The 27,811-nt window shown below is 38.1% G+C and overlaps 1 protein-coding gene across 12 annotated transcripts in view; it reads right to left on the minus strand.

Moving 5' to 3' along the window:
• Positions 1-291: 291 nt before the first annotated feature.
• Rad52 (RAD52 DNA repair protein) overlaps positions 292-27,811 on the minus strand; it is a 29,163-nt gene continuing 1,643 nt past the window's right edge. For 2 of the 12 annotated variants that reach the window (XM_076853968.1, XM_076853969.1), the window contains exons 2-14: positions 23,230-23,489; positions 19,238-19,310; positions 18,471-18,572; positions 16,930-17,031; positions 14,069-14,162; positions 13,871-13,938; positions 11,016-11,134; positions 10,054-10,129; positions 4,631-4,827; positions 4,325-4,476; positions 2,994-3,074; positions 2,195-2,428; positions 292-1,788 (exon numbers count right to left, since the gene is read on the minus strand). In XM_076853968.1, the coding sequence (XP_076710083.1) occupies positions 1,727-1,788; positions 2,195-2,428; positions 2,994-3,074; positions 4,325-4,476; positions 4,631-4,827; positions 10,054-10,129; positions 11,016-11,134; positions 13,871-13,938; positions 14,069-14,162; positions 16,930-17,031; positions 18,471-18,572; positions 19,238-19,310; positions 23,230-23,294 (1,425 nt within the window). In that variant the 5' untranslated portion in view covers positions 23,295-23,489 and the 3' untranslated portion in view covers positions 292-1,726. Of the gene's footprint in view, positions 1,789-2,194; positions 2,429-2,993; positions 3,075-4,324; positions 4,477-4,630; positions 4,828-10,053; positions 10,130-11,015; positions 11,135-13,870; positions 13,939-14,068; positions 14,163-16,929; positions 17,032-18,470; positions 18,573-19,123; positions 19,321-19,431; positions 21,605-23,229; positions 23,490-27,811 lie in introns of those variants that run through there. The other 10 variants (XM_076853972.1, XM_076853977.1, XM_076853970.1 and 7 more) reach the window with 10 other exon arrangements.

Here is a 27,811-nt window from a genome sequence, read left to right on the forward strand (position 1 = left end):
TCTCAAAATCAAAAGATGAATACACCAAATCCACGCAACACCAATAAGGCTTTTAGAAGACAAGCAAATTCAGGCAGGCAGGCGCTGTCTCTTCATCTTCTAAAGGAACAGGAAAGGTCAGCAGCTGTCCAGTACTTTCAAGACTCACTTGCCTCACATTGGGGCACCATTATCAGTGGTCTGGGATCCAAAAAGTAAGAAGTCCCTACTTCAAGATTAGGCCCAGAATGCACTTTAAAAAGTAAAACTGCAAATGCATTATTTTGGGAAAACAATCATGAAACATCTAAATATTGTGAAAAAATTTTATTTTAAAGTGGATTACATCTCACATTACAAACAGCTACTAGTATTAAGTAAATTTGCTTTCTTGATCATTTCTACTCCCTACCTTTACGTCAAGTTTCTTGCTACTCCAAAATACCGCTATTCTGCTCTCCTTATTGTGAATTAGCATCTGCATATCAGAAAATTCAGCCTTTGGTTCTTTGAAATTGGCTTATTTCACTTAGCATGATCACAGTTCCATCCATCCATCATTTATTCTTTATGACTAATGACCCATGTGTATATGTACCACTTTCTTTATCCATTGTAGGACACCCAGGTTGGTTCCATAGTTTAGCTATTGTGAATTAAGCACCAATTTGCAGTCCCACAATCTATGAGTGCCTTTTTCCCCACATCCTTACCAACATTTGTTATTGCTTGTGTTCAAATGATTGCCATTCTGACTGGAGTGAGATGAAATCTCAGTGAAGTTTTGATTTGCATTTCCCTAAATACTAGAGATGTTGAACATTTTTTCATTTATTTGTTGATCGATTGTATTTCTTCTGTGACGTGTCTCTTCAGTTCCTTTGCCCGTTTATTTGATTGATCGTGTTTGTTATTTGTTTGGTGTTAAGTTTTTTGAGCTCTTTATATATCCTGGAGATTAATGCTCTAACGTGCATGTACCTTTTTCTTGATCTTCGGTCATTATTTCTTTGATTAGTAAAGAATTTTGGTCTTAAAAGGATGCAGAATTGTGCTGACATGAACCCACAACTGAGAGATTTTATAGTATTCCCTCTCTTACCCATGATTTTGCTTTCCAAGGTTTTTAGATTGAACATCAGTCTAAATAATGTGATAAAATCATATGCTTTCCTACCCAGGACATGAATCATACCTTTATCCAATATATCCATGCTATATGTGTTATCTATGCATTAGTTTTTCTTCTTAGTTATTAGATCAACTTGGGCATTGTTGCCATGCTTGTATCGAAGTTCAAGTAACCCTTATTTAATGTCCTCAAAGTGTAAGAACAGGGATGCTGGCAATTTGGATATGTTATATATAGAGAGAAGCCTGAAAGTACTTTTGGAGCATGGCCTCTACATTGCTGTATATTGAGGGCAGGTAGCCATTAGCGAGTCCTAAAATGTCTACCTTTATTAATATTAAATAGCTTAGGAGTAAAGAGGGAAAAGCCTGAAGAGTCAAAAGATGGATATTTCATCTGTCCTTGGCCTCCCTACTGCAGCATGTGACAAGCTTTTTCAAAGTGCTCAGCTTTCTCTGTAGTAGGCTTAACAGTCAAGTCCTCTGAAAAGGTTCAAAATGAATCAAGGTAATCCTTGGAAATCAAGTTCATTCCCCAGGAATGACGAATAATTTCAAGACCAAAAAGCAGTTTTCCAAAGTCCCTTTGTGACAGTCCAAGTAGGTCCTGAGTCATTTAAGATGGATCCAATTTCCTTTTCTTCATGTCCTGGCTCTTCCTATGAGATTCAGAGTTTCCTGTGGAAGATACAATGTTTTAAACACAGCTGCCATGTTTTTTAAAAATAAGGGCTAGATAGAGAATAATTCTAGATTATATTAGTTAATGATCCTAGTTCAGACTAAGAGATCAAGAATGAAAACTACTATTATGGGGAGTAGATCCCTTTGCTAATCCCTAGGCCAAGAGGACCTACTTTTAGAAGGAAAAGCTCTAAATGCAGTCATGTCTAAGGCTAAAAAGGGTCGCATCTGAAATCAGAAGCCCAAGAAAATGTTCTGGCTCTTAAACCCACTGTTTTCTTCCCATTTGCACTGCTTATTTATTGCCTTGGAATGATTCCATCCAATTTCTTAAAATGAAATATCATCCTTCCTTTAAAATTTAAAGAATTAAGCCCAGGATCTCCCTTTAAGTTTATACCTAAACACATCTCATTGCTACGTGTTACATGCTGGTTAGTGCTGTAAGTCTCTGGGTGCCAGAGTCCAGATTTTTCTTGTGGCTTCTGGTGAAGATCGCTGTGTGGCATCCTGTCCTGATTGTTCAGGACTCGGGTGGCAGAGGTCTGGGGTGGATCTGGTCTAGATAAGGGCTTGACAATGTCCTCTAAATCTGGAGTCAGATCCCACATTTCAAGGTTGTCTTCAAGGTTCTCTAATGGAAATCACAGAAAAACAAATTGTCAGCTACATGTGTCTTCACAGAAAGCACTGAGAAAAGTGGTCACAAGAAATTCCAGGTCTTAAGTACCCGATAACAAAATTCACAATTTTTCTCTTCTTTGCCCTGAAAAGTATACTGAAGCTTCCCTTTGTTGGAACAACAGAAGAGCTAAACATATCTATGAAGTCAGAGCCCCTTAGTCTACCTGAAGGCCTCTTTCCATTTTTCTAAAACTTTATATAGGTTAAAAAAACAGACAAAAGTGAAGCCCCCACACACACTTTTTGGGGGTACTAGGGATTGAACCCAGGGACACTTTACACTAACATCCTTAAGTTACTGAGGGCCTCACTAAGTTTCTGAGCCTGGTCTCCAACTTGTAATCCTCCTGCCTCAGCCTCCCAAGTCTCTGGGATCACAAACCAGTGCCACCACACCCAGCCAAAAATTAGGAGTTTTATGCTTCTTTTAATATGTATTCTGTGACTACCAAAAGTATGCACCACAGTAACCTACAAACATTCCATGGGTACTTACTAATTCTTATGTCATTTACCTGCAAGGACAACTTTCTCCTTGAGTGGCTCTGTGTCAGTTATAGGGGTGCTGTGCGTCAAAGGGCGGGCAGGAAGTGCTGCTAGAGTTCACACAGGAGAGAAAGAACAAGTCAGACTGATTAAGTGGAATTAGAGATCAGATCAACTCCCCTCTGTTTAGAGGGAGCCATCTCAGAAATGCAAAGCTGCCTGAGGCTACAAAGGCTCAGCTGGTAAAGGAACTCAACTTCCTGAGTCCCTGTCCTTCAAGATCTGTACTGTTATATCCTCACCAAAGTGGGACAAGCAAAAGCTAGTGTGTTCTTTAACAGAAAAAATAGGAGGGTGGCTGGAGTTGTAGCTCAGTGGTAGAGGACTTGACTACTTGCACTGGGTTCGATCCTCAGCACCACATAAAATTAATGGATATTGTGTCCATCTACAACTAAAATGTACATTTCTTATACACACACACACACATATACATACATAGGGTTTTTAGAAGCCATCCAGGCTGAGGCTTGAAGCGATGGTTCTTGTTGACTGATAAGTTTGGGGAAAGCCCTGGAGTCCGCCTTCCTCCACCACAACCCACCTGAGAGCAACTGCAATGGTCAGAAGCTAACCCTCTGGAATAACTCATTACTTAGGATAGGCCAAGGACAGTTTCTTTTTCTTTTTTTTTTTTTTTTTGGTGAGGGGGTGCTGGGGATTGAACCCAGGGCCTTGTGCATGTGAGGCAAGCACTGTACCAACTGAGCTATATCCCTAGCCCTGTGTATAAAAGCTGAGGAGGATGAAACAACCAAAACACAAAGTACATCCTCTGAATCCTCATCATTTGTGGGGAAAATTGGCAAAAATTCGCTCTCTGGGCCGCCCCCAACTCTCCCCGCCAAAAAATGTCTTACTACTTCCACTGAACCTGCACTCTGAAATAAGCTAAAGTTCACTGGCAGATAACCTGCCAAAAGCTCCCATTATCTTCAAACCCAATTTGCCTTACACTCAAAGCCATTTAGGAAAAAAAATAAGGCTTTCTAATCCAGAGACAAAGTATCGAAAGCCAAAAAAAATTCTTTGCCCTGAAATTATGAATTCCACATTATGGCAAGGCCTATTTACTTCCCCCCAAAAAAACCACTGTCTTCAGAAACAGCAAAGTACATGGGAGATTTCACCATCTTAATTTACTGAACTCATCTATCCTGTGTGTTCTGATAGAGGCCCTCGTGGAACCTGGCCTGGAGCTAACCACCTTGTTACTGGCCTCTTCAGAATCAGGTCATCCTGTCCCCTAGACTTCTTCCTTCACAGCACACCCAGGCCACTGCTGCCAGCCCTCACACACCCTCACTCCTCTTCTCAACCTCTGGAGCAGGCATCTGAGCACGTGGCTGCTTCTCCATTTGCTCCCGGAACTGCCGCTGTAGCTGCTGCTGCCGGAGCTTCCGCTGGTATGTGGCATCACTCTCCGCGGTGCAGGGTGTTGGGCTTCTGCATCTGAAGATCAAGAAGGTAGTTAAGCAAATAACTAACAAATACACAGGTCTTCAGGAGGCACACAAACCAACTTGCTGCTTCTGAAAGCAGAAATGGCAGCAACCTAAGCCACAGAGAGGGCAGAAGAGGAAAAGGACAGAATCTGGGCTCCTACCGGGAACTGCTGGCCTTGTCCCCCTGCAGCACAATGTGGGGATCATCCAAGTGGCTTGGTCTGCATGGAGAGGTCCCCTTCTGTGGTTTTGAAGGTCCCACAGCCCTATTCAGTAGACAGCTGTTATATCTTGCCTGTTCCACAGATGGTTCAAAATCTTGTCTCTTTGCTTTAGTTAAATCCACTTCATGAGGCAACTAACAAGGGGAGAAAGGAGAAAAAAAAATTTGCTCAAATTGCTTACCCCGTTCCTTTCTCTTCCATTCATCATAGCCTAGGACTCCCAGAAAATGACATTTGCCAGTCGCCTATCCATCATTCTTCCTAGGTCCTAAAAGGCTGAGAAAAAAGATCCACAACTTCCAAGTCATTTTATTTTCAGACAGGGTCTTGCTGTTGCCCAGTCTGGCCTCAAATTGCTGGGCTCAAGCGATCCTCCTGCCTTAGCTGCGACCATAGTTCACTCTTCCACATGTTACAACCACATGTGGAAGAGTGAACAATTTTACTTTTTATTTTATAATTTTCTATATTAATGATCTTTTTATAAAAAATAACCCTTCTTTGTTTTTGACTCAGGGCAACAGTCTGTATAATCTAATTTGAAACTCTCCTTGGCAGCTGACCTGTCTTATACTGTCCCCTTGTCCCTTTTTTTCAGAGAAGAGATGACACATAGTCTTTGAGGAGACCTGTATCTTCTCAGTCCTCCCAGTCAGCAGTGCTCCCTACAAATACAACATTCATCACTAAAGAAGTTGAAGGTATGATGTAGTACAATTAAAACATTTTGGTACTGGGGATTGAATCCAGGTGCGCTTAGCCACTGAGCCACATCCCCACCCTTTCTATTTTTTTATTTTTGAGACAGGTGACGCTGGCCTAGAACTTCCAAACCTCCTGCCTCAGCCTCTTGAGTCTCTGGAATTATAGACATGTACCACCATCCCCAGTGAGAACATATCTTTCAATTCATAAAATTGATGCTGATGAATAATTATTTGAAAACAAGAAATTAAAATGACTATTTTAATAATGATAACATGAAAATGAAAATTATAGTTTGGATTTCTTATCTACATTGAAATGTACCTGAGAAGGTTAAAAAGACACAGCAATGCCAGGCACGGTGGCACACGCCTATAATCCCAGCATCTTGGGAGGCTGAGATAGGAGGATCGAGAGTTCAAAGCCAGCCTCAGCAATTTATCAAGGCCAAGCAACTCAGTGAGACCCTGTCTCTAAATAAAATACAAAATAGGGCTGGGCATGTGGCTCAGTGGTTAAATGGCCCTGAGTTCAATCCTAAGTACCAAAAAAAGAAAAAAAGACAGCATGAAATATAATATTAAGGGAGATAAAATATATTTAATATGTCTAAATGTTTATTTTTTAGGTGTTTCAATTATCTATTTAAACTTTTATTTATAAGTCACAATAATTCAAGTTGCTGTTTAAAAGAAAAAAAAAGCTAAAAAAAAAAAAAAAAAAAAGGGAAAAAGACTGGCAATACCAACTAATGTTCAGGTTATGAAACAATTAGAGCTCTTAATAATGCTATGTGGAAATGCAAATTCATACAATCATACTGGAAAAGCAGAAGAACCTACTAAAACTAAGTATCTTCTGACCTAGTAAGTCCTAAGCAAAATGAGTACAATTGAGTTCCAATACACACACACAAGAGTGCTAAAAGGAGCTCTATTCAAAATAGCCAAAAGCTACAAAAAACCCACATGTCCATTAAAGACAGAATGAAGAAAACAAATTATCATATATTCTTGCAATAGAAAATTATACATCAATGAAAATGCTGCATGCACCATGAATGAATCTCACAGAATGCAAGAAAGCCAGATAGAAGAGTTCTGACAATATGATTACAGAGAGTACCTAACAATTAACAAATCTATTAAAAGTGGTTCTCCATGGCAGGCTGGGGATGTAGCTCAGTAGTACAGAGCTTGTCTAGCATATGTGAGGTCCTGGGTTCCTCCCCAGCACTGCCAAAAAACACCAAAAACAAACAAACAAACAAAACAACAGTGGCTTTCCTTGGTAGTGACTGCAAGGAATAAAAATGAGACTTCTCCAATACTAGTCATGTTGTGTCCTCATCCAGAGGCTGTTACGTGGATGTGTTTGGTTTTAAAATCCATCAAGTTGAACACTAATACTATGTGCTCTTGTCTCCATGTCAAGTGTACTTTTTAATTCTTCAATCCATTCATTAAGAAATATAAAATTCAAAAACAGGAAAAAATATAAGTCTGGAAGACAGAAGTCAAGACAGTGGTTACTAATAAAAAGATAAAGGTTAAGTTGTGACAAGGGTGTGTATAAATGGCTTCTGGAGAGCTAGCACAGTTCTTTTTCTCTTTCTGGGAGGCAAGAAGCTGTGTTCATTTAGGAAAATTCATCAAGTTGTGCTAATATGATTTGTTCAGTTGTCTGTATATTGCACCTCATTTTAAAAATTCATTAAAAACAGAAGAAATGTAAGTGGCATCGACAAGATAACAGAGTGGGAGCCCTTTTTCTCCCATAGAGAAACCTAACAATATGTGGACCAGAATACCTTAGTGAGAACTCTAGAGCTAGTGGAGAAGCCACACCACCTACACCAATAAAAGTGTGACAGCATTCCAGCAAGAGGGGTAAGAGCATGTGCAGCGTGACACACACTCATCCAGCCACTATCCCACCCTGAGCAGAGTGGTACAGCTGGAAGGAAACCTCCCCTGCCAGGGAGCTTCCGTCAGGATGGAAAGCGAAGAATGGACCACATATCCAGTATTCTGGTTTGTGAGCTGCCTGAGACACCATTTTCTATCCTGTTACCCAGAGCACTAATAGACTAATGGCAGCAGAATTTGGAAGGGACTAAAACAGGTGGGCACCACAACATTTTAGAGCTCCAAGCAGACATCATGAGGGGCAAAAGACATGAAAGGTCTGAAAAATCCCAGAACCCCTGGCCAGCCCATGTGGTAAAGGTCTTGTCTTCCACCCCACAAGCCAGGACATAAACACTGGAAAGGTGAGTGGTTTTTCAAATACTCGGATCTCAAAAAAGATCACAAGACATATAGAAGCAAGGAAACAAAACCCAATCAAAGAAACAAAATAAAACTCCAGGAAACCCCAGAGTCCTCTAGCAACTCCAGGAAATCCATCACAGATCACCAGTCACAGTGGTGCAGTCTATAATGTGGGAGGCAGAGACAGGAGGATGACAAGTTTGAGGCCAACTTGGGTAGCTTAACAAGGTCCTGTCTCAAAACATAAAAAGGGATAGGGATGTAACCCATTGGTTGAGCACCCCAGGATTCCATTCCCAGTACTGCTAAAAAAAATTAAATCAATAAATATATACATATATATTATATATATTTTATGTGTAAAATATATATAATATATGTAAAATTTTAAATGGCAAAGGACCTAAATATTACCTAACATGATATACAAATGGCCAATAAGTTTATGAAAGCATATTAAATATCACTAATTATCAGGAATATGCAAAGCAAAACCACAATAAAATATCACTTCCTGCCCGTTAGGACTGCTACTATTAAAAAAAAAAAAAAAAAAAGAAGAGGAAAACAGCAAGGATAAATCAGAACTATTATATGATATTAAGTAGGACTGTACAATTGTGCAACTACTATAGAAATCTGTATGACAGTTCCTCAATAATTAAAAAATAGAACTTCTGTAGAATCCAGCAATGCCACTTCTGAGTATATGTCCAAAAACACTGAAAGCAGAGTTGCCAAGGGTTTTTACACATCTATAATCAGAGCAATATTATTCACAAGAGCCAAGAAGTAGACCAAATGCCCATCGACAGACGGTGGATAAATGAAACATGGAAATGTACACATATAATAGAATATGATTCAGCTTTGAAAAGGAAGAAAATTCTGATGCCTGCTACCATGTGGATAAATATTGAGGCATTAATACTAAGTGAAATAAGCCAATCACTAAAAAATAAAAACTGTATGTGACTCCTCTTATGTGAAGTATCCATAAGAGTCAAACTCAGAGACAGAAAGTAGAATGGCAGCCAGGTGCAGTGGCTATAATCCCAGCAGCTCAGGAGGCTGAGGCAGGAGGATTACAAGTTCAAAGGCAGCCTCAACAGCTTTGCAAGGCCTCTCTCAAAATTTCAAAAAATTTAAAAAGAGCCAGGGATATAGTTCAGTGGTTGATTGCCCCTATAGAGGTTGATGCCCTTTGGGGGTTATTTCATGGGAACAGAGTTTCTGTTTTTCAAGATGAAAAACTCCAGGGATCAGTTTCACAACTATGTGAATAAACTTAACACTACTCAAGTGTATACTAAAAATGGTTAAGATGGTAAATTTTATGTGCTTTTATGCCACAATAAAAAAGTAAACTGTAGACTAATATCTTTTGTAAACAATACAAAAATCCTTAACAAAATATTGCATCTAATGTTTAAAAATGATTTTAAAAATAGATTATGGAGTTTTGACAGAGGCCAATTGACCTCTACTAGGGGCTCCAGGGAATGTTGATCTGGTGGCAGCATGGCAAGGACCACAGGGCAGAGAAGGACACAGAGAAAGCAGCGACTCGCCACCAAGCAAGGAAGAACACCCCAAAGGTTAACTCAGGCTCTTGAGTGACTCCAGGGATACTGCAATGTAGATCCCCTACTCCTAAGGCAGATGCTCAGACCACATGATAGATACTTAGAGAAAGAATGATCTGGGGTTGGGGTTGTGGCTCAGTGGTAGAGTGCTTGCCTAGCATGTGTGAGGCACTGGGTTCAATTCTCAGCACCATATAAAAATAAATAAAATAAAGGTATTGTGTCCAACTACAACTAAAAAATAATTTTAAAAAAATAAAAAGGAAAAAAAAATGCCTGGGGTTGTGGCTCAGAGGTAGAACACTCACCTAGCATTCGTGAGGCACTGGGTTCAATACTCAGCACCACATAAAAATAAAATGGAGATATTGTGCCCACCTATAACTAAAATATAATTTTTTTTAAAAAAAGGACCATCAACAACTAATAAAAATATTTAAAAAAGGGAGATCTGCCCCTTAAACACAACAGAGCTAAGGGAAAGAAAGAAGGCTGAGCTTCTCTGGGACGTGACAATGGGCAGAAAAGAACTATGTGCTCATTCTAAGGACTCAGACCATTCCCACCACAGTTCTCTTTACGTGAGACAGGTAATGGAAATTCTCTTGACCTCAATTTCTCCACCTATAAAATGAAGTGACTGATTCCTGACAGCAATAACATTGCTGAAATAAACATTCAAGACTATGTAAATACCTAAATCCTCATTTCTCCCTCCATCCCCCAAACACTCAACCCACAACACAAGAGAACCTGTTGTATTATCTTACCCTTCCATCCAGCCACTCTAACATACCTGGCGTGGAAGCTTATTTAATGACCTCAGATAGTCTTTGTCCAGAATACAATTTCCAAGCGCATTCCCAAAACTCCTAAAGGGAAGGGGAAAAAAGCAAAACATGATTGTTACATGTAATTTCAGAGTTAAAACTGTACACAAATCGCTTCTCAATTGTATTAGAGGAAATGTATTCTAATATACACTCAATAAATGGTTTCTGAACAGGCCACATTCGCATACTTGGATTAGGTTCTGAGAATACAGCAGTGAGTATAACACACAAATCCCTTAAGAGAGACGGTGAGTATGAAAAGACTAAGAAACCACTCATAAAACCTATCCCTTAAAAGGCTTGATTCCTAGACTGGTGGTATTAGGAGGTGATGAAATCTTTACAAGTTGGAGCCTAATGGGAGGTTTAAGGTCATTAAAGATTTGTCCTCAAAGGGGATTGTGGGGCACTTGACTTGTCTCTTCTTAATCTGTTTTTTCACTTCCCCTCCAAAAAGTGAATAGGTTGTTCTATCATGCAGTCCCTTCCATGATGTGTTGCTTCACCACAGGCCCAAAAGTGACAGGGTCAACTAATCCTGGATTGAAACTCTAAAACTGTAAGCCAAAACAAACCTTTTCCCTCTATAAGTTGATTTATCTCAAGTATTTGTTATAGTAACAGCAAGCTGACTACCACAGTACTCATGGCTAAAAGTTACCATGACATGTTCCTGGGGTGGCAAGGACAAAAAAAGGAAATACAGTATTCTACCATTCTCCAACATGGAAGACCTCAGCAAAAACACTGAGGAAACACAAACCAAAATGAGAAAATAGGATAAGCAGCCACAAGGGTAGGAGTAAGATTTATCTTTTCATGTTATTTAGATTTTTGGCCCATGTGAACATGTTACTTTTCCAGGAAACTGCTCTTAAACAAGAGCTGAAATAAGGTCAGTTAGACTCCAACCCCTTCTGCTTACCTGAGTGCTCGCTTTAGCCCATCCGTCACTGCCTCCTTCCTGGCCTTCTCCAAAGACAAGGCCTTTGACTTGAGGCCCTCACTAACACCATAACCCACATCTTCATGATATGAACCATCCTGGGGGTGAAAAAGGAGTTCAAACTCTAATATAAAAAGCTGTAGTCCTGTATATGACTGCCCAGCTCTTCTTTTTCTCAAGCAGCAGTGTTCAAACTATGTATATGGAACCCTTGCTGAAATAGACAGGGCACGGATAATTCTAAGACATCAATTTCCAGAACTATTTCCTAGACCGCAAGTGCCTGGAAATGTTAAGGCATCAAGATGATTCTCCCTTCCAAAGCCCGTTATATAAGAAGGCATATTTCTAACCCATCCCAAATCTTTCTAAGTTTCATTACCCTGAAGTATAAAAACTCTGGAATTGTCAAGTGTAAGAATAATTTGAAATTTCGTACCTAATGTAATGAGCTCTGATTTGATAGCAAATCTTTTTTGTTTCTTGGCTTTTGTCAACAGAAATATAATGCTTAATGACAACACTCTGATTTTCTAAAAATAAATCAGAAAGCACTCAAAGAAATGAGGGACACTATATTAAAATTCCTTCAATTCCCAACTACTTATTTGTGTGAACAAGGTTTATTAGTACTTTATATAAAAATTAATGGTCAGAATATAAGTAATGATGAACACTCATTCAAGAAATCAGTAATGGGGATGGGGCTGTAACTCAGTGGCAGAGCACTTGTCTAGCACATGTGAGACACTGTGTTCAATTCTTAGCACCACATGAAAAAATAAACAATAGGGGCTGGGGATATAGCTCAGTTGGTACAGTACTTTCCTCACATGCACAAGGCCCTGGGTTCAATCCCCACCACCACAAAAAATAAAAAAAATAAAATAATAAACAATTTTTAAAAAGGCATTCTGTCCATCTACAACTACAAAAAAAAAAAAAAAAAAGGAAGAAAGAAAGAAATCAGTAATGCCAGGCACAGTGGCACATGCCTGTAATCCCAGTGACTTGGGAGGCTGAGGCAGGAGGATCACAATTTCAAGGCCATCCTAGGCAACTTAGACTCTGTCTCAAAATAAAGTAAAACAAGCATTGGGATGTACCTGAGTGAAAGAATGTTTGCCTAATATGTGTGAGATCTTGGGTTTAATCCCCAGTACTATTAAAAAATATATATATATTCAACTATGGTTCTAACTAACTGAAAAATTTAAAAAGCACCATCCATCTTGTTAAAATAGACATTTTCTGTATAAGTTTATTATGTCTTTTTATTAAAATTTTGATACTTATGTTGTCTTTTCAACATAAACACCATTGTCTGATGAATTGTCTTACCAATAACTAATAACCTGATCCAGAAGAAATCTTTAATATTTAAAGCCATAAGGTCACTGAAAATTTTTTTAAATATATATTTTTATACATATACACATGTGCACCAACACCCATAGCACACAGAGGCAAAGAAGTATAATACAATTATCATTAACCTTTCAACCATAAATATATATTAGATAAATCTCAATAGGGGAAACAATGAAAATATGAGTTCAAACAAAGAAGGAACAATGTAAGATTTCTGCTGATTAAAGAAATCTTTATGCTTTATGCTGGGCATGGTGGCACACGCCTGAAATCCCAACTACTTGGGAGGCTGAAGTAGAAGGATTGAAAGTTTTAGTGAGACCCTATGTTATAAAAATAAATAAATAAATAAAAAGAGCTGGGGCTAGGGCTCAGTGGTAGAGTATGTACTTGACTAGTATGTGTGAAGCTCTGGATTTGATCTCCAGCACTAAAAAAAAAAAAAAAAAGACAGCTTGCACATGTATTTTTTCAAATAAATGATGGCATTCAATCCCCTATGGCATTTAGATTCCACTGTTAGGTTTAAAAAAGATGTAACAGCCAGGCATGGTGAAGGTACAATAAAACATGCCTGTAGTCCCCACGACTCAGGAGGCTGATACAGGAGAATCCCAAGTTCCAGGGCCAGCCTTGGCAACTCAGAGAGATCCTGTTTCAAAACAAAGATTTTAAAAAGGGCTGGCAATGTATGTCAGTGGTACAAGGCACCTGGGTTCAGTCCCGGGTACCGAAAAAATAAATAAATATAATTAAAATAGAAAAAAAGATGTGACAGTTTAATTTTAAAATGTCAAATTTTAGAATATGCCAGAAGCCTACCTTTTGTAACTACTTATATATGTGGTAAAAACTCTGAAGAGTCAACTTAAGCTGAGAATGGTAGCACACACCTGTAACTTAAGCTACTTGAGAGGTAGCCTCAGCAACTACAGAGATCCTATTTCAAAATTTAAAAAATAAAAATAATACCAGTTGGGATGTAGCTCGTGGCAGAGCCCCACTGGGTTCAATCCCCAGTACAGCAAAAAAAGAAAAAAAAAAAGTTGTCAACCTAAAAATGTACAAGAAGACAGGAGAGTTTTTCTTTTCTTTTGAGGGGGTGGATTTTCAAAATTCTTCTGGCAGGGTTTGGGGTTGTGGCTCAGTGGTAGGGTGCTTGCCTAGCACATATGTGAGATACTGGGCTCAATTCTAAGCACCACATAAAAATAGAAAAAAGAGAATAAAGGTATTGTGTCTATCTAAACTAAAATGTGTGTGTGTGTGTGTGTGTGTGTAAATTTATAAATTCTTCTGGGGGACACATTAGTAAAAATTTTGAACACCACCACCCCAGGGACACAACCCTGAGCCTGCTCTTCAGCGTGGCTGTGTATTGGTCCAGACACTTCCCTCCCTACTCACTCTGACTACCTGCCCCCCAACCCTCCCAGGAAGTAGGTCTGCTCCATCACCCTCACCTTTAACTGCACCCTCACAAATGCACAGACTCCCACGTAGAACTTGCCATTGTTGAGGTCAACAAAATCTAGGAGGGGGAAAGAGAACCAGCTGAAGAGGATCCCTGTGACTCACCCATTTTCCTCTTGATGGCAACCAAATCCACCTGCCTTACCACACCAAAATAAGCAGACAGCACTGCCAGGAAGTATACTCACCCACATTCTGCTGGGTGATGGAGTGCGCCCAGCCATTGTAACCAAACATTTCATTGGCCAGACTAATTACCTTGTGACCTTCAATGTAACACACCTAGAAAAAGAAATTTTAAGGAAAAACTTAGTTAAAATTTCTTGGCTCTGTCTTCTATACAGTACCACTGGTCTACATGTCTGTTTTGGTGCCAATACCATGCTGTTTTTGTTACTACAGCTCTGTAGTACAGTTTAAGGTTTGGTAATATGATACCTCCTGCTTCACTCTTCTTGCTAAGGATTGCTTTGGCTATCAGTTATCTCATACTAGACAAAGGTGCCCAAAACACACATTGGAGAAAAGATAGCCTCTTCAACAAATGGTGCTAGGAAAACTGGAAATCCACATGCAGCAAAATGAAATAAAACCCCTGTCTCTCACCACGCACAAAACTCTCAATTCAAAGTGGAGCAAGGACCTAGGAATTAGACCAGAGACCCTATGCCTAATAGAAGAAAAGTAGGTCAAATCTTCATCATGTCAGATTAAGTTCTGAGTTCCTTTTTTTTCTTTTTAAAATATTTTTTTTAGTTGCAGATGGACACAATATCTTTTATTTTTTATCTTTTTAGTTGTAGTTGAACACAATACCTTCATTTTATTTATTTATTTTTATGTGGTGCTGAGGATCGAACCCAGTGCCTCATATGTGTTAGGCGAGCACTCTACCGCTGAGCCACAATCCCAGCCCATCTTTATTTTTATTTATTTTTTTTAATGTGGTTCTGAGGATCAAACCCAGGGCCTCACACATGCAAGGCAAGTGCTTTACCACTATATCCCAGCCCCTTGGTCCTGAGTTCCTTAGCAAGACTCCAAACAATCAATAAGATGAAGAGAAAGCCTACAGAGTGGGAGCAAATTTTTACCACACATTCATCAAATAGAGCACTAATCTCCAGGATATTTAAAGAACTCAAAAACGTTAAAACACACACGCAAAAAAAAAAAAAAAAAAGATAATCTAATCAATAAGTGGGCTAAGGAACTGAACAGATACTTCTCAGAAGATAATATATAATTGATCGACAAATATATGAAAAAATGTCCAACATCTCTAGTAATTAGAGAAATGCAAATCAAAACTGCTCCAAGATTTCATCTCACTCCAGTCAGAAGGGCAGTTATTAAGAATACAAGAAACAATTAAGTGTTGGCAAGGATTTGGGGGAAATGGCACACTCATACATTGCTGGGACTGCAAATTGGTGCAACCAATCTGGAAAGCAGTGTGGAGATTCCTTAGAAAACTTGGAATGGAACCACCGTTTGACCCATCTATCCCACTCCTTGGTCTATAACCCAAAGGACTTAAAATCAGCGTCTACAGTGACACAGCCACATCAATGTTTGTAGCAACACAATTCACAATAGCTAAACTGTGGAACCAATCTAGATGCCCTTCAATACATAAATGGATAAAGAAACTGTGGTATATATACACAATAGAATATTACTCAGCAATAAAAGAGAATAATATTATGGAATTGGCAGGTAAATGGATGGAGTTGAATAATACCATGCTAAGCGAGTAAGTCAACCCCAAAACACAAAGGTTGAATCTTTTCTCTGATAAGTAGATGCTAATCTATAATGGGGGGGAGTATGGGATGAGTGGAGGAACTTTGGATTGGACAAAGCAGGGAAGGGGAGGAGAGGGGGCATGGGGATAGGAAAGATGGTAGAATGAAATGAATATCATTCCCCTAGGTTCATGTGTGATTGCACAAATGGTGTGACCCTACTTTGTGTACAATCAGAAGCAAAAAATTGTGCTCCACTTGCTTTTTTTTAAATTAATTTATTTATTTTAATTAGGTATATAAGATAGCAGAATGCATTTTGATTCATTGTACACAATTGCAGCACAACTTTACATTTCTATGGTTGTACATGATACAGCGTCACACCATATGTGCAATCACACATGTACCTAGGATAATGATGTCCATCTCATTCCACCATCTTTCCTGCCCCCATGCATCCTTCCTACCCTCCCTCTCCTTTGCCCAATCAAAGTTCCTCCATATTTCCCATGCCTCCTCACTCTCCGTTACTGATCAGCATCCACTACTCAAAGAGAACATCTATTTGTGTACAATGAATCGAAGAGCATTCTGCTCTTATGTATGACCAATTAGAACAAATAAATTTTAAAAATCAATAAAAAAAATTTCTTGCATATTTAATGTAAATAAAAATTTACTTAGTCCTTTTGACTAAACTGTTTAGAGAAATTCTTAAGGAATGTATTTCAAAGTCTCTTCCAGTTATAAATAATGGTCTGTCTGAAAGTAGTTACCAGCCTCAGAGGGGAAAGATACCCGTTTTCCTAACAGTTTCCAAAACCCACATTTTTCAAAAAGGTACAAATCTCAGGTTAACATATTTTATGGAAGATCAAAAACATATGTGGCAGTTACTATTAGAGGCTGGGGGTGTAGCTCAGTGGTAGAGCGGCTTGCTTGGTATGCAAGAGGCCCTGGGTTTCATCCCAGTACCACAAAAAGAAGAGGAGGAAGAGGAAAAAGAAGAATTAGTAATAGCAGCAGCAGCAGCAGTAGTAATAATAGTACTAGTAGTAGCAGTAGTAATAAAATTAGAGGCAAATGACAAAGGGAACATTTTTTAAGGACTTAATAAAAATCTTAACATGGCAGTTACATGTCTCAAGGCAATGCTTGGGCCACTTCCTATGACAGTGAAGGCTGGAACCCATCCATCCAAAGGCACTAGGAAACATCCAGTAATAGTGAATAAGAACCTTCTGAATTCATGAGGACCCAAAGGTGGTAAGATCATCCAGGCATGACGCCTCCCCTACCTTCTGGCCTCCTCCAGCCATGCGGCTACTTATGTATTCCGGGCCCAGCCTCTGCCTCAGAGCACTCTGGATGGCCTGATACTCTTCTGCTGTGTACTGGCACTACAATCCAGAAGGGGAAACCAGATTTAACATTTACACCATTCCTCACATCAGTGAGTCTCTTTTGCAGCACCCTTTCCTCTTAAAAAGTATTGAGCAAACAAAGTACACATAAATCAAAACATCACATGGTACCACATAAATATGTATAATTTTAATGTATTAGTTAAATTTTTTTAAGAAGTACTGAGGATCCCAGAGTTTTTGTTTATGTGGGTTATACCTATCAATATCAGGAATTAACTTTGAGAAACTTTTAAAGGCACACATTTTATTAGCCATCAAAGCAACCATTACATTATACAGTCTAAAAAACTCCACTGTTCACTCATGAAAGAAGGTATGTGAAAAAGGCAACAAATAATGTTTCATTAATGTTACTATGAAATTAATTTTGACCTCATAAGACTCTGAAAAGGTCCTATGAACCCCCAAGGGTCCCAGAACCAAATTTTGAGAACTAATGAGTTATCAGTTACTGCTACCCTTATTAAACTTTCTCAAGCTTAAATTAGGTTTTTGGGTTTAGAGTTTTTGTTTGTTTGCAGTGCTAGGGATGGAACCCATGGCTACACACAGGCCAGGCTAGTGCTCTACCACTGAGCTATACCCTCAGCCCTCTCCAGCTAAATCAAGAAATGAAACTTCCCACCTTAGAGTCTGTATACGTTTAAGCAAGCAAGGAAGTAAGGAAAAGGAAAACAGAAAAGGAAATCTTACCTCCATTTGCACTCTCCACTTGTAGTTTGGGCTTTTTCCCTTATCTTTCTTTCTGTGTGTGTGTGTGTGTGTGTGTGTGTGTGTGTGTTTGTGTGGTGATGAGGATCACCCAAGGGCTTTGTTGCATGCAAGGCAAGCACTCTATCACTGAGCCACATCCCAGCCCCTTTGCCCTATTTAAATAAAATAAATATTTCCAATAAACTCTAGTAAAAAGATAATTTGGGTGGACAAAGAAAGATTCTCTTTTCCATGCATAGAATAAGACGTGACTCCAATAATTTTGGATGTCTCCAAGAAAGCCAACTCAGTGACATACAGACAGGAGTAATGGGGAAGTTGAGAGACCTTCCACATACAATCTTTGTTTCATTTTAAATTTTATGTCATATTAATATGACAAAATCTCTTTATCACATGAATGAATAAATATACATCTAAAGTATGTCTTTTATCTTTCAATGGGAAAATGCCAAAATGTACTCACAATTCAGCAAAGACCCCTAAGTAGGCCTTCTAAAGGAGAAACCAGGTATGTTGCTCAGTGATAGAACACTTGCCTAGTATAGGCAAGGCCCTGGATTCAATTCCTAGGACAAAAAAGGGCAGGGGGTTGGGGGTGCCAATTACAGTAAGAGCTTTTGCACGCATATCATTTCACTATAACTTTTCTAACTTAACCTCAGTCTTTCCACAGATGAAAAAAAAAACACCGTTACCTGTCCAAAGCACAATACAGAGTTGCCACCAGCAGGAAGATGGCTGTCATGTCCTCCATGATTTGTTTCCTCGGTCACAGACATGTTGATTCTGGTTAGCTTCTATATAAATAAAAGATTAAAAAAAAAAAAAAGTGGATTTCAAAGAATGCTAAAGATAAAAGGCAAGAAACTCTACTAAAAATCAGATAAAAACCCCATGTGTGATATCTCTGAGTTGCTTTATTTATGTGCTTCTGACACTGCTCCAACCACCTCAGTGGTTAGCTGTGATCCGCCAAGCCACTGAAAATCCTTTAGAGTCTGCTTCTACCTTTTGTTAACATTTTTCTCTTCTAATGATGCTATTAAAAGTGTTCGTTACAACAGGAATATATTACATTTATAACTGAAAAAATCAGCAGGTGTAGTGGCGCACAGTGAAAGCAGAGGCAGAAGGATCACTAGTTCAAAGCCAGCCTCAGCAATTTAACAAGACCCTAAGCAATTTAGTGAGACCTTATCTCAAAATAAAACATAAAAAGGGTTGGGGATGTGGTTCAGTGGTTAAGTGCCCCGGGGCTTAATCCTTGGTACCAAACCAAAAAAAAGAAAAAAAGAAAAAATCAAATTTACACAAACACTTTCTAAGGGAATGCAAAAAATCAACTTACTACTGCCTAAAAGGGTAATGTTAGGTGATGGATGTAGTAACCACCTTGATTACTTGTAATCACTTCACAATGTATATCAAATCTTCACATTGTAGCTGACTGTGTGGTGCACACCTGCAGTTCCAGCTCCTCAGGAGGTTGAGGCAGGTGGATCACTTGAGCCCAGGGCAACACAAAGGGACTCCATCTCAAAAAAAAGAAAAATATCATCTTGTATACCTTATCTTTTTATTTGTCAGTCATACTTCAATAAAGCAGGGGGATGACTCTTTAATGTTATTAAAAAAAAACAACAACAAAAGAATTACCTACTGCCTGGGCAACATGACCCTGATCTCTGGCGGGTGGAAAAAAAAATATGAGCCACATGACTGAACTGTTGTTTTCCAGGAGTTTACACACTACCTGGAGGAAGAAGACTAATTAAAAGGAAAAAACAGAGCCAGGGAATAGGTAAAAGCCTACAGACCCAGCCAGTCAGGAGGCTGAGGCGGGACTGCTTGAGCCCAGAAGTTCAAGACCAGCCTGGGCAACACAGTGAGACCCCACCTCATAAAGAAAAAGATAGGAAAAAAGATCAAGGGAGGCAATATATAAGATCCCTAACATTCAGAAAGAATAGAAATAGCAACAAGCCAGTTTAAACCCTGGACCAGCAGTACTTAGCAACACTTGGGAAAATGCAAATTCTCAGGCCCCATCCCAGACATGCTAAGAAACGCTATGCTTCAGGAATTACTGAAAATGGTAACCTGGGCTTCAAGAAGACGTTCAGGTGATTCTGCTGCAGGTTTAAGTTTAAAAGCCAATGCACTAGACTGAGATTAGGCAAATTTAATAAAGTCCATTAGAAAATAGAATTACCCTCAGAAAAACCATCCACGCTGATTGACCCACTACCTAACGGCCCTACACCTGTTTCAAATGAAATTGTTTCAAAGTTGAGCCTCAGCAAATTTACATATTTTTTTAAATATTTTTTTATTTAAAGATGTTGATGAACCTTTATTTTATTCATTTATTTATATACGGTGCTGAGAATTGAACCCAGTGCCTCACACAGGCTAGGCAAGTGCTTTACCACTGAGCCACAACCCCAGCCCCCAGAAAATTTACATATTTTAAATCTTCAGATTATTTGCTAATAGAACTACTAATCTATGATTGTTGATAGTACACTAATCCATCTGGCTTTATATTAATGTTTAAGAGTTCAAGTTCTAGTGTGGAAACCTGGCTCCATCACACCAGAAAGCACTTGACCAAGGGAAAGACACACAATCTCTAAATGATATTTCTTCATCTATAAAATGGAGATAATAGTAGTACCTACATGTCCTATAGCTATTGTAAAGAATAAATGTAATACTGCATGAAAGTACATTAGAATAGTGCCTGGCACATAGTAAGTACTAAATAAATGTTAGCTACTGATAATTTCATGTTGATTTTCCTTGCATACTTTATAATGAAAATGCACACAATTATTTAAATAATCATAAAATATATTCCAGCTAAAATGATAACTTATAACTTACTAAAAACTAAGATACTGGCCTAAAAACTAAGATAATTAACTAGGTTAGTCAATAATTAGTTTCTACAATTTTTAAAACAAGGAGTGGAGGTCTGGGGTAATGGATACACTAACTACTATTATATGGTCATTACACATTGTATACATGCACCAAATATCACACTGTATCTCATAAATTTCTAGTTATGGGTAAATTAAATTTTTAAATACTTTAAAAGAAAGAGGGAATAAGAATATTGTTTAGAATGTCAATATAATAAATGCCACGTTGTCTCAGAGGCATGGGACTGGGGTGGGGAACAGTACAGAAGGGGTTTCTACAAAAATAAAACTTTTGGTAGTATTTCAGTGTTCACATATGTGCATGTATTATTTTAATAAAAACTTAAAATAGCCAGGCACAGTGGTGCATGCCTGTAATCCCAGCAACTCAAGAGGCTGAGGCAGGAGGATCTCGAGTTCAAAGCCAGCTTCAGCAAAAGTGAGGTACTAAGCAACTCAGTGAGACCCCATTTCTATGTAAAATACAAAAAATGGGGCTAGGGATATGGCTCAGGGGTGGAGTCCCTGAGTTCAATCCCCAGTACTCCTCCCCCACAAAATTTTAAATATCTATTCTATAAAGCAGAAGTCAACAAAACTTTTTCTATAGTGGGCCTCACAGTAAATATTTTAGATTTTCTGGCAATATAGTCTGTCACAGGTACTCAACTCTGGCATTTTAAGTGTGAAAGCAGCCAGGGCTGGGGATGTGGCTCAAGTGGTAGCGCGCTCGCCTGGCATACGTGCAGCCCAGGTTCGATCCTCAGCACCACATACAAACAAAGATGTTGTGTCTGCCGAAAACTAAAAAATAAATATTAAAAAATTCTCTTTCTCTCTCTCTCTCTCTCTCTTTAAAAAAAAAAAAAAGAAATAAAAAAGAATCATGTCATAATGCTATATTTAAATATATTTTTTTTAAAAAGTGTGAAAGCAGCCAAAGATGATACATAAATGAATGGGCATGGTTGTATCCTATTAAAATTTTATTTAAAAAAAGGCAGATTTGCCCACAGGCCATGAGATGCCAACCACTGGTATAAAGCATGCTTCAAAGTGTAGAGTCAGATATGTTAAACAGCCAGCTCCATCAGGTAAGCTATGTAAACTGGGGAATAATTTAACCTCTATCTGCCCCAATTTCATCTGTAAAAGGAAATATTAATAAGACCCTCCTAAGTTGACTACACTAAAATGATATGATAATAGCTTACAAGAGTAATTTTCTATGGATACTAAATAGTTGTTGGACAAGAGGATAAGCACAGTTTCAAATGAACTGTTATCTGTTACAAAAAAGATACACACTTAGTATATGTACTTAATGCCACTGAATTGTGTACTTTAAAATGTTTAAAATGGAAAACTTTATGTTATGCATATTTTACCACAATAAAGGTATAAAATTTATCTCAGTCAGGCCAGATCTGATGCAGCATAGTAGCCTTGCCCATCTTATAGCTGTGTCATCTAGCATATGTGGCCTCCAAGGTTATCACTGAAGGGGTAGAGAGAGTTGGAGGAGTCACAACAGATCACAGCTGCCAAAGTCCAAAAGTGGCATGGATCTCTTCTGCTCACAGTACACTGAAGAAAACCTGTCACATACAAAGCCCCAACTTAACTGCAATGGAGGCTGGGAAATGTAAGAAAGCATTTGAATATTTGATGAGTATTATCTCACAATCCATTGCCCCTCACTTCAAAATGAATCCCAAGAAGACAGGGAATCTTATTCTTCTTTACCAGTGACTAGCAGAGATCCTGGCTCAAAGCAGGGAGTCAAGAAGTGTTTTGTAACAGCTGTTGTCTAAGTAAATGAATGAATGCCTAAATCAATGAAAAAATGCATAATGCAGGATATAAAAAGTACATTTTTAAATTGTTTAAAAACTAATTTGAGAGTTACATTTCTCACATTTGAAAAGACAGTTGTTTCTACTTTTCTAAACAATCTTAAAAGATTCATCCTTTTCTTGAAGAAAAATGCAATCTTATCCCTACCATAAAGTAAACATGGTATCTTTTCTTTTTTTGCTAACTTCTTTTACTTCGAAAAAAAATTTTGTTTTGCCTTCCTTCCTAAAATTGTCCATAACCATTTTCTCATTATAAAATTAAAATATCTTTACTGTAAAAAGGTTTAAAAACTTATCGATGACTATGGGAGAAAGTCAAATTCCAAGGGATCCCACCACCATGTGATAGCTGTTATTTTCTTTTACATGTGACTGGGTATTCTATGTGTATGTGGGTACATATTTGTTAAATACAAATGGAATCTAAATACATCAGACATTTTTTATGCAACATCTCAAATCTTCTTTGGCCTTGCCAATTTTGAGGCTATTGTCATGTTCTTCACCCCAGGTATCATGGACTGACAAAATATGTGTAGGTCTAACCTCCAGTACACAGGCACAATCCTGCAATCTTTTACCTCCTTCGTGCTGGATGCCTCTCACTTCCCACCTTTGGCTTCCCTCTTGCCTTTGAGGGAGCCTATGAGATCCCACCTGATACCCACCTACACACAATTTGGATGCTCCAGGGAGTTAATGTACCATGAGACAAATCTTTCTCCAATGACATACAGAAGCTGAGGGGTAAATTCTCTTGGTGTATTGTCCTGGATGCAGTACTTTATACATCCTCCTGGGAGACAGCTTTAGGAGGTCAAGCAATCAGTTGTACTTGTTACCAAGGGGTGGCCAACTTGGAAATGCACCCTTGAGTTGACTTAAACTTGCTTCTCTCTTCACTCTCCTTTCCCGCCACCTCTGCTTCCTGACAAAATAAGAGCACATAAATTTTTGCCTCAAGCTCGAGGTTCTAGGTTATCACAGCAGACACTATAGACACTCAAACTGTCCCTTCAGCTCTTACCACTCCGGCCTGACTTCTAAATGCCAACATCTGCATCTCTTTAACTGAGAGTTTTCCTTGGCATCCACAGCCTATATTTCCCCCATGTTCATGGCAACTTAGAAGTGCCTGAAAGTTGATTCCCCTTGTCAGCAGCCCTCAAACTATGACTGACAGGTGCTGGTGTTCAAATACCCTAAGTTTCTTATCCTTTCTGTAGGATGATGCTGAGCCACGACCTCTATGTTAGCTCCAAAGTTCCCCAGTGGAATTGGGTGTGGTTAGAACTGGCTTGATACCTTATCTTTTGCTGACTGTCTTTCTGTTCCTATCTTATGTCCCCTTTCCTCTATCAAGAGTGTGCTGGTGTCATCTTCAAATAAACTACTGTTCTTGCAGGTAAAGAAGGAAGGGGGGTAAAAGACTCTTTTTTACAATGGAGAAATCTGGCAGACATCACCTCAATTAAGTATTCAAACTTAATGTCACTAATAATAGTCATATCATGTGCTTCTGGGTGGATTCTCTGAAAGGTTACATCACTTAGACATCAATCTAATTCACAGCTCTACCAATCTAATCACTCAATCACTCAATCAGGAAATAATTAGACATGCTGAGGATGTAGCTCAGTGGTAGAGGGCTTAAGTTCAATTCCCAGGACTGGGGGGAAAAAAAAAAAAGGACATGGATGACATGTCAACAGAGCAGTGCGGTATAAATTTCATATGGTACTGACATAAGGATTAACCAATAGGACAAAAGAGAGCCCAGAAATTAAGCACCATTTAAACTGTCATCTTAATTTCAAAAATGCAATATAACAGCATTTTTTTATAAGTGCTGCTAGAATAACTAAACATCTGTAAAGAAAAATTTTAATGTTGTCATACCCCATAATATTCACAAAACCTACTGATGGCTCATATATCTAAACATAAAAGCTAAAACTATAATTTTAAAAGAATATATTCACAAACTGAAAGTGGTCAAGATTTCTTAGAAAACAAAAAGCAGTAACTATGAAAGAAAAGCAGGTTACAGGATAGCTTGGTAGCAGAGTTTGTGCATAGCATGCATGAGGCCCTGGGTTCATCCCTAGCACCCAGAAGAAAAAAGAAAGAAAATAATAAATTGACTACATCAAAATGTAAAACTTCTGTTTATCTAAGAAAATGGGTAGATAACTACTAACAAAGGATTGATATCAGGATAAGAAAGACATATAAAGAATTCTAATGATTAGTTAAAAAAGACATATAAATGAATTCTAATTCTCAGTTAAAAAAAAAAAAAGACAACCAATTTCAAAGTGAGCAAAAGATTTAGGGGCTGGGATTGTGTCTCAGCGGTAGAGTGCTTGCCTCACACGTGCAAGGCCCTAGGTTTGATCCTCAGCACCACATAAAAATAAATAAATAAAATAAGTGTACTGTGTCCAACTATAATAATAATAATAATATTTTTTAAAAAGATTTAAGTAGGCACTTCACAAAGGAAGATATGTCAATAACAAAGGGAGCAATGTCAGTAACAGGAAAAAAGTGCTGGACATCATTAATAATCAAGGACTAAAATTAAAACCATTTAATGACATCCCACTCTACATTCATCAGAATGACTAAAAATAGAAAAAGAATTACAACACGAAAAGTTAGCAAGGGATGTGAAGCAACTGGAACTTTCATACACTGCTGACAGCAAATAGACTAATAAAACCATTCTACCTGCTAACACATATTATCCTTCATGAAAAAGGAAGACTCCAAAAAACCAGCCACAGTCCCAGAGGGTCAAGCAGCAGATTCTTCACAGGCCTTGAACCCCACTGGTTCTTAATATATCTCAGGTATAAGTCCTTTCTCAGACTGGAGTCTGTTTACCTATTCATTTTCTTAGAGTTGTCTGTGATGAAAAGTTTTAAATTTTGATAATCAGGGTTGGTTGGTTTGGTTTTTTTAGTGATTACTACTTTAAGCCCTAAGATAACTTTTCATACCACCAAGCCTCAGATCATCAAGATACTTTCTTATAGTTACATCTGCCATATGACCCAAGAATTTTAATAGATATTTTCCCAAAATAAATAAAAATATGTCCCCCACTCCGCAAAAAAAAAAAAAAAAAAAAAAAAAAAAAAAAAAAAAAAAAAACTTGTCATAGGAGGAAAAGAGCCTGGACAAGAAAGTGGCTGTGATCAAGAAATTAATGAATTCAAGATATTAAAAAGGTAAACAACTAGTATGCACAGGGCCCTGGATTCTATTCCCCAGCACCAAAAAAAAAAAAAAAAAAAAAAAAAGGTAAACAAGACTGGGAAAAAAATGTGCTTTTATTCTTGCCCATTTCCTTATAACTTAAAAGCATTTCTAATTAATTATGGAAAGAGGAAGGAAGAAGTAAAAGGGAACAAGGCATGTTACCAAAAGAAATTTTCCTCTTTTATATTACCTCTTCTCATATTTATTAAAGACAAAGAAAGGCATGATCTTGAAGGGTAATAGGAGCCACCATAAAAAAAAACTTTACTTTGTCAGCCATGAGAGAGTAATGAAAAATTTTAAGGTAAGAATAACAAGATTATACTTAAAACTTAGAAAGCCCTTTGTTAACAGTGAATAACCAACAATGAATAGCCAAGGGAGAGATCAGTTAGGAGTCTATGTTATAACAACCCAGAAAGGAAACGAGAAAGGCTTAATTACAACATTTGTACATGAAACGTAAAAGATAGACTCTAGATCTGTATTAAAGGAGGTAGAATTGTTGAGACTCCGAGATTAATGGGATTCTGATTGTGAAGACCAAGACCACCTTGATGAGAAGAATGGGACATTGAGTTTCTTTCTTATATTTTAATGTATGTTCATACTGCTGTAACATTGTAATGTATGTTCATACTGCAACAGAACAGAAAATTTTTTAAGTTAAAAGAAAGAAATCTCAAAGGTCCTCAAAGGTCATTTCTTGCTTGAAGGCTTATGCATCTCAGCACACTCTAAAGAGAATTAATACTATGTTTCCATAGCATTTTAGATGTATTTCAAAGCATATACCACACTATAATTACATCTTTGCTGTACTAGCACACTCACCCATTTAAGAACAGAGGGATCATACACTAATCACTGAATCCCCAACAATTAGCAAAATCACCACACTCCACACACAGAAGGAAAAGCATTCTACTTTAGCTTCTCTCCAACACTACTTAAACAGAATTAAAAATGAATGCCTTGAATAGAAAAAACAGTTAAAGTTATAGAAACTTAAAAATACCAACCAACACTAGATTTTCTGCTCATCAATAATTAAACTGGTTATTCTGTCAATTCTCATTATTCACAGTACTTATGTTCTAAACAGCCACCATGAACACTAAATTAGTAAATACGAAACCAATTCTCCATGGAAAAATAGAGTTGCTCACCATGTCAATAAATAACTGCTTTAGGTGTTTCTGTTTAAAGACACCTTATTTAATATATATCATTAATACTGAACTCACAGTCAATATCAATACAACCCATGCCTGATAAATTTGTCTGAAAGAAACTTATCTTTTCCCTGTAAAGCACATCACGGCCTTCTTGCCCTTAAGAATGCCAGACAGCACTCCAGCACTATGCTTGGAAACCATTTTAAAAATGTGAAACCAAGCTGGGCTCGGTGGCACCCATCTGTAATCCTAGCAACTCAGGAGGCTGAGGCAGGAGGATCATGATTTCAAAGCCAGCCTCAGCAACTTAGCAAGGACCTGTCTCTAAATAAAATACAAAAAAAGGGCTGGGAATGTGGTTCAGTGGTAAAGTGCCCCTGGGTTCAATCCCTGGTGCAAAAAAAAAAAAAAAAGTGAAAGCAAGCCACACACAGTGATGCACGCCGCCTATGCCTATAATCTCAGGTACATGGGAGGCTGAGGTAGGCAGATCACAAGATCCAGGCCAGCTTCAGCAATTAAAAAAAAAAAAAAGTGGGGCTAGGGATGTAGCCCAGTGATAAGGGTTCAATTCACCTTACCAAAAAAAAAAAAAAAAAAAAAGTGGGGGGTGGGCACAAAAATCCAACAAACAGGTTACTAAGTATACCACCAAAGGACACTTAGGAAAGCTTCATCTTGTTTTACCTCAGCTGAGAATATGTGCATTAGGCAACTCAGATTTTTAACAACTCTGCACACTTTAGGAAAGCATCAAGAGTACTACTGATTGAAGATTACAAATAAATGTCAAGAAGTAGATAAA

Source organism: Callospermophilus lateralis, chromosome 4 (assembly GCF_048772815.1).
Source record: "Callospermophilus lateralis isolate mCalLat2 chromosome 4, mCalLat2.hap1, whole genome shotgun sequence".
Lineage (NCBI taxonomy): Eukaryota > Metazoa > Chordata > Mammalia > Rodentia > Sciuridae > Callospermophilus > Callospermophilus lateralis.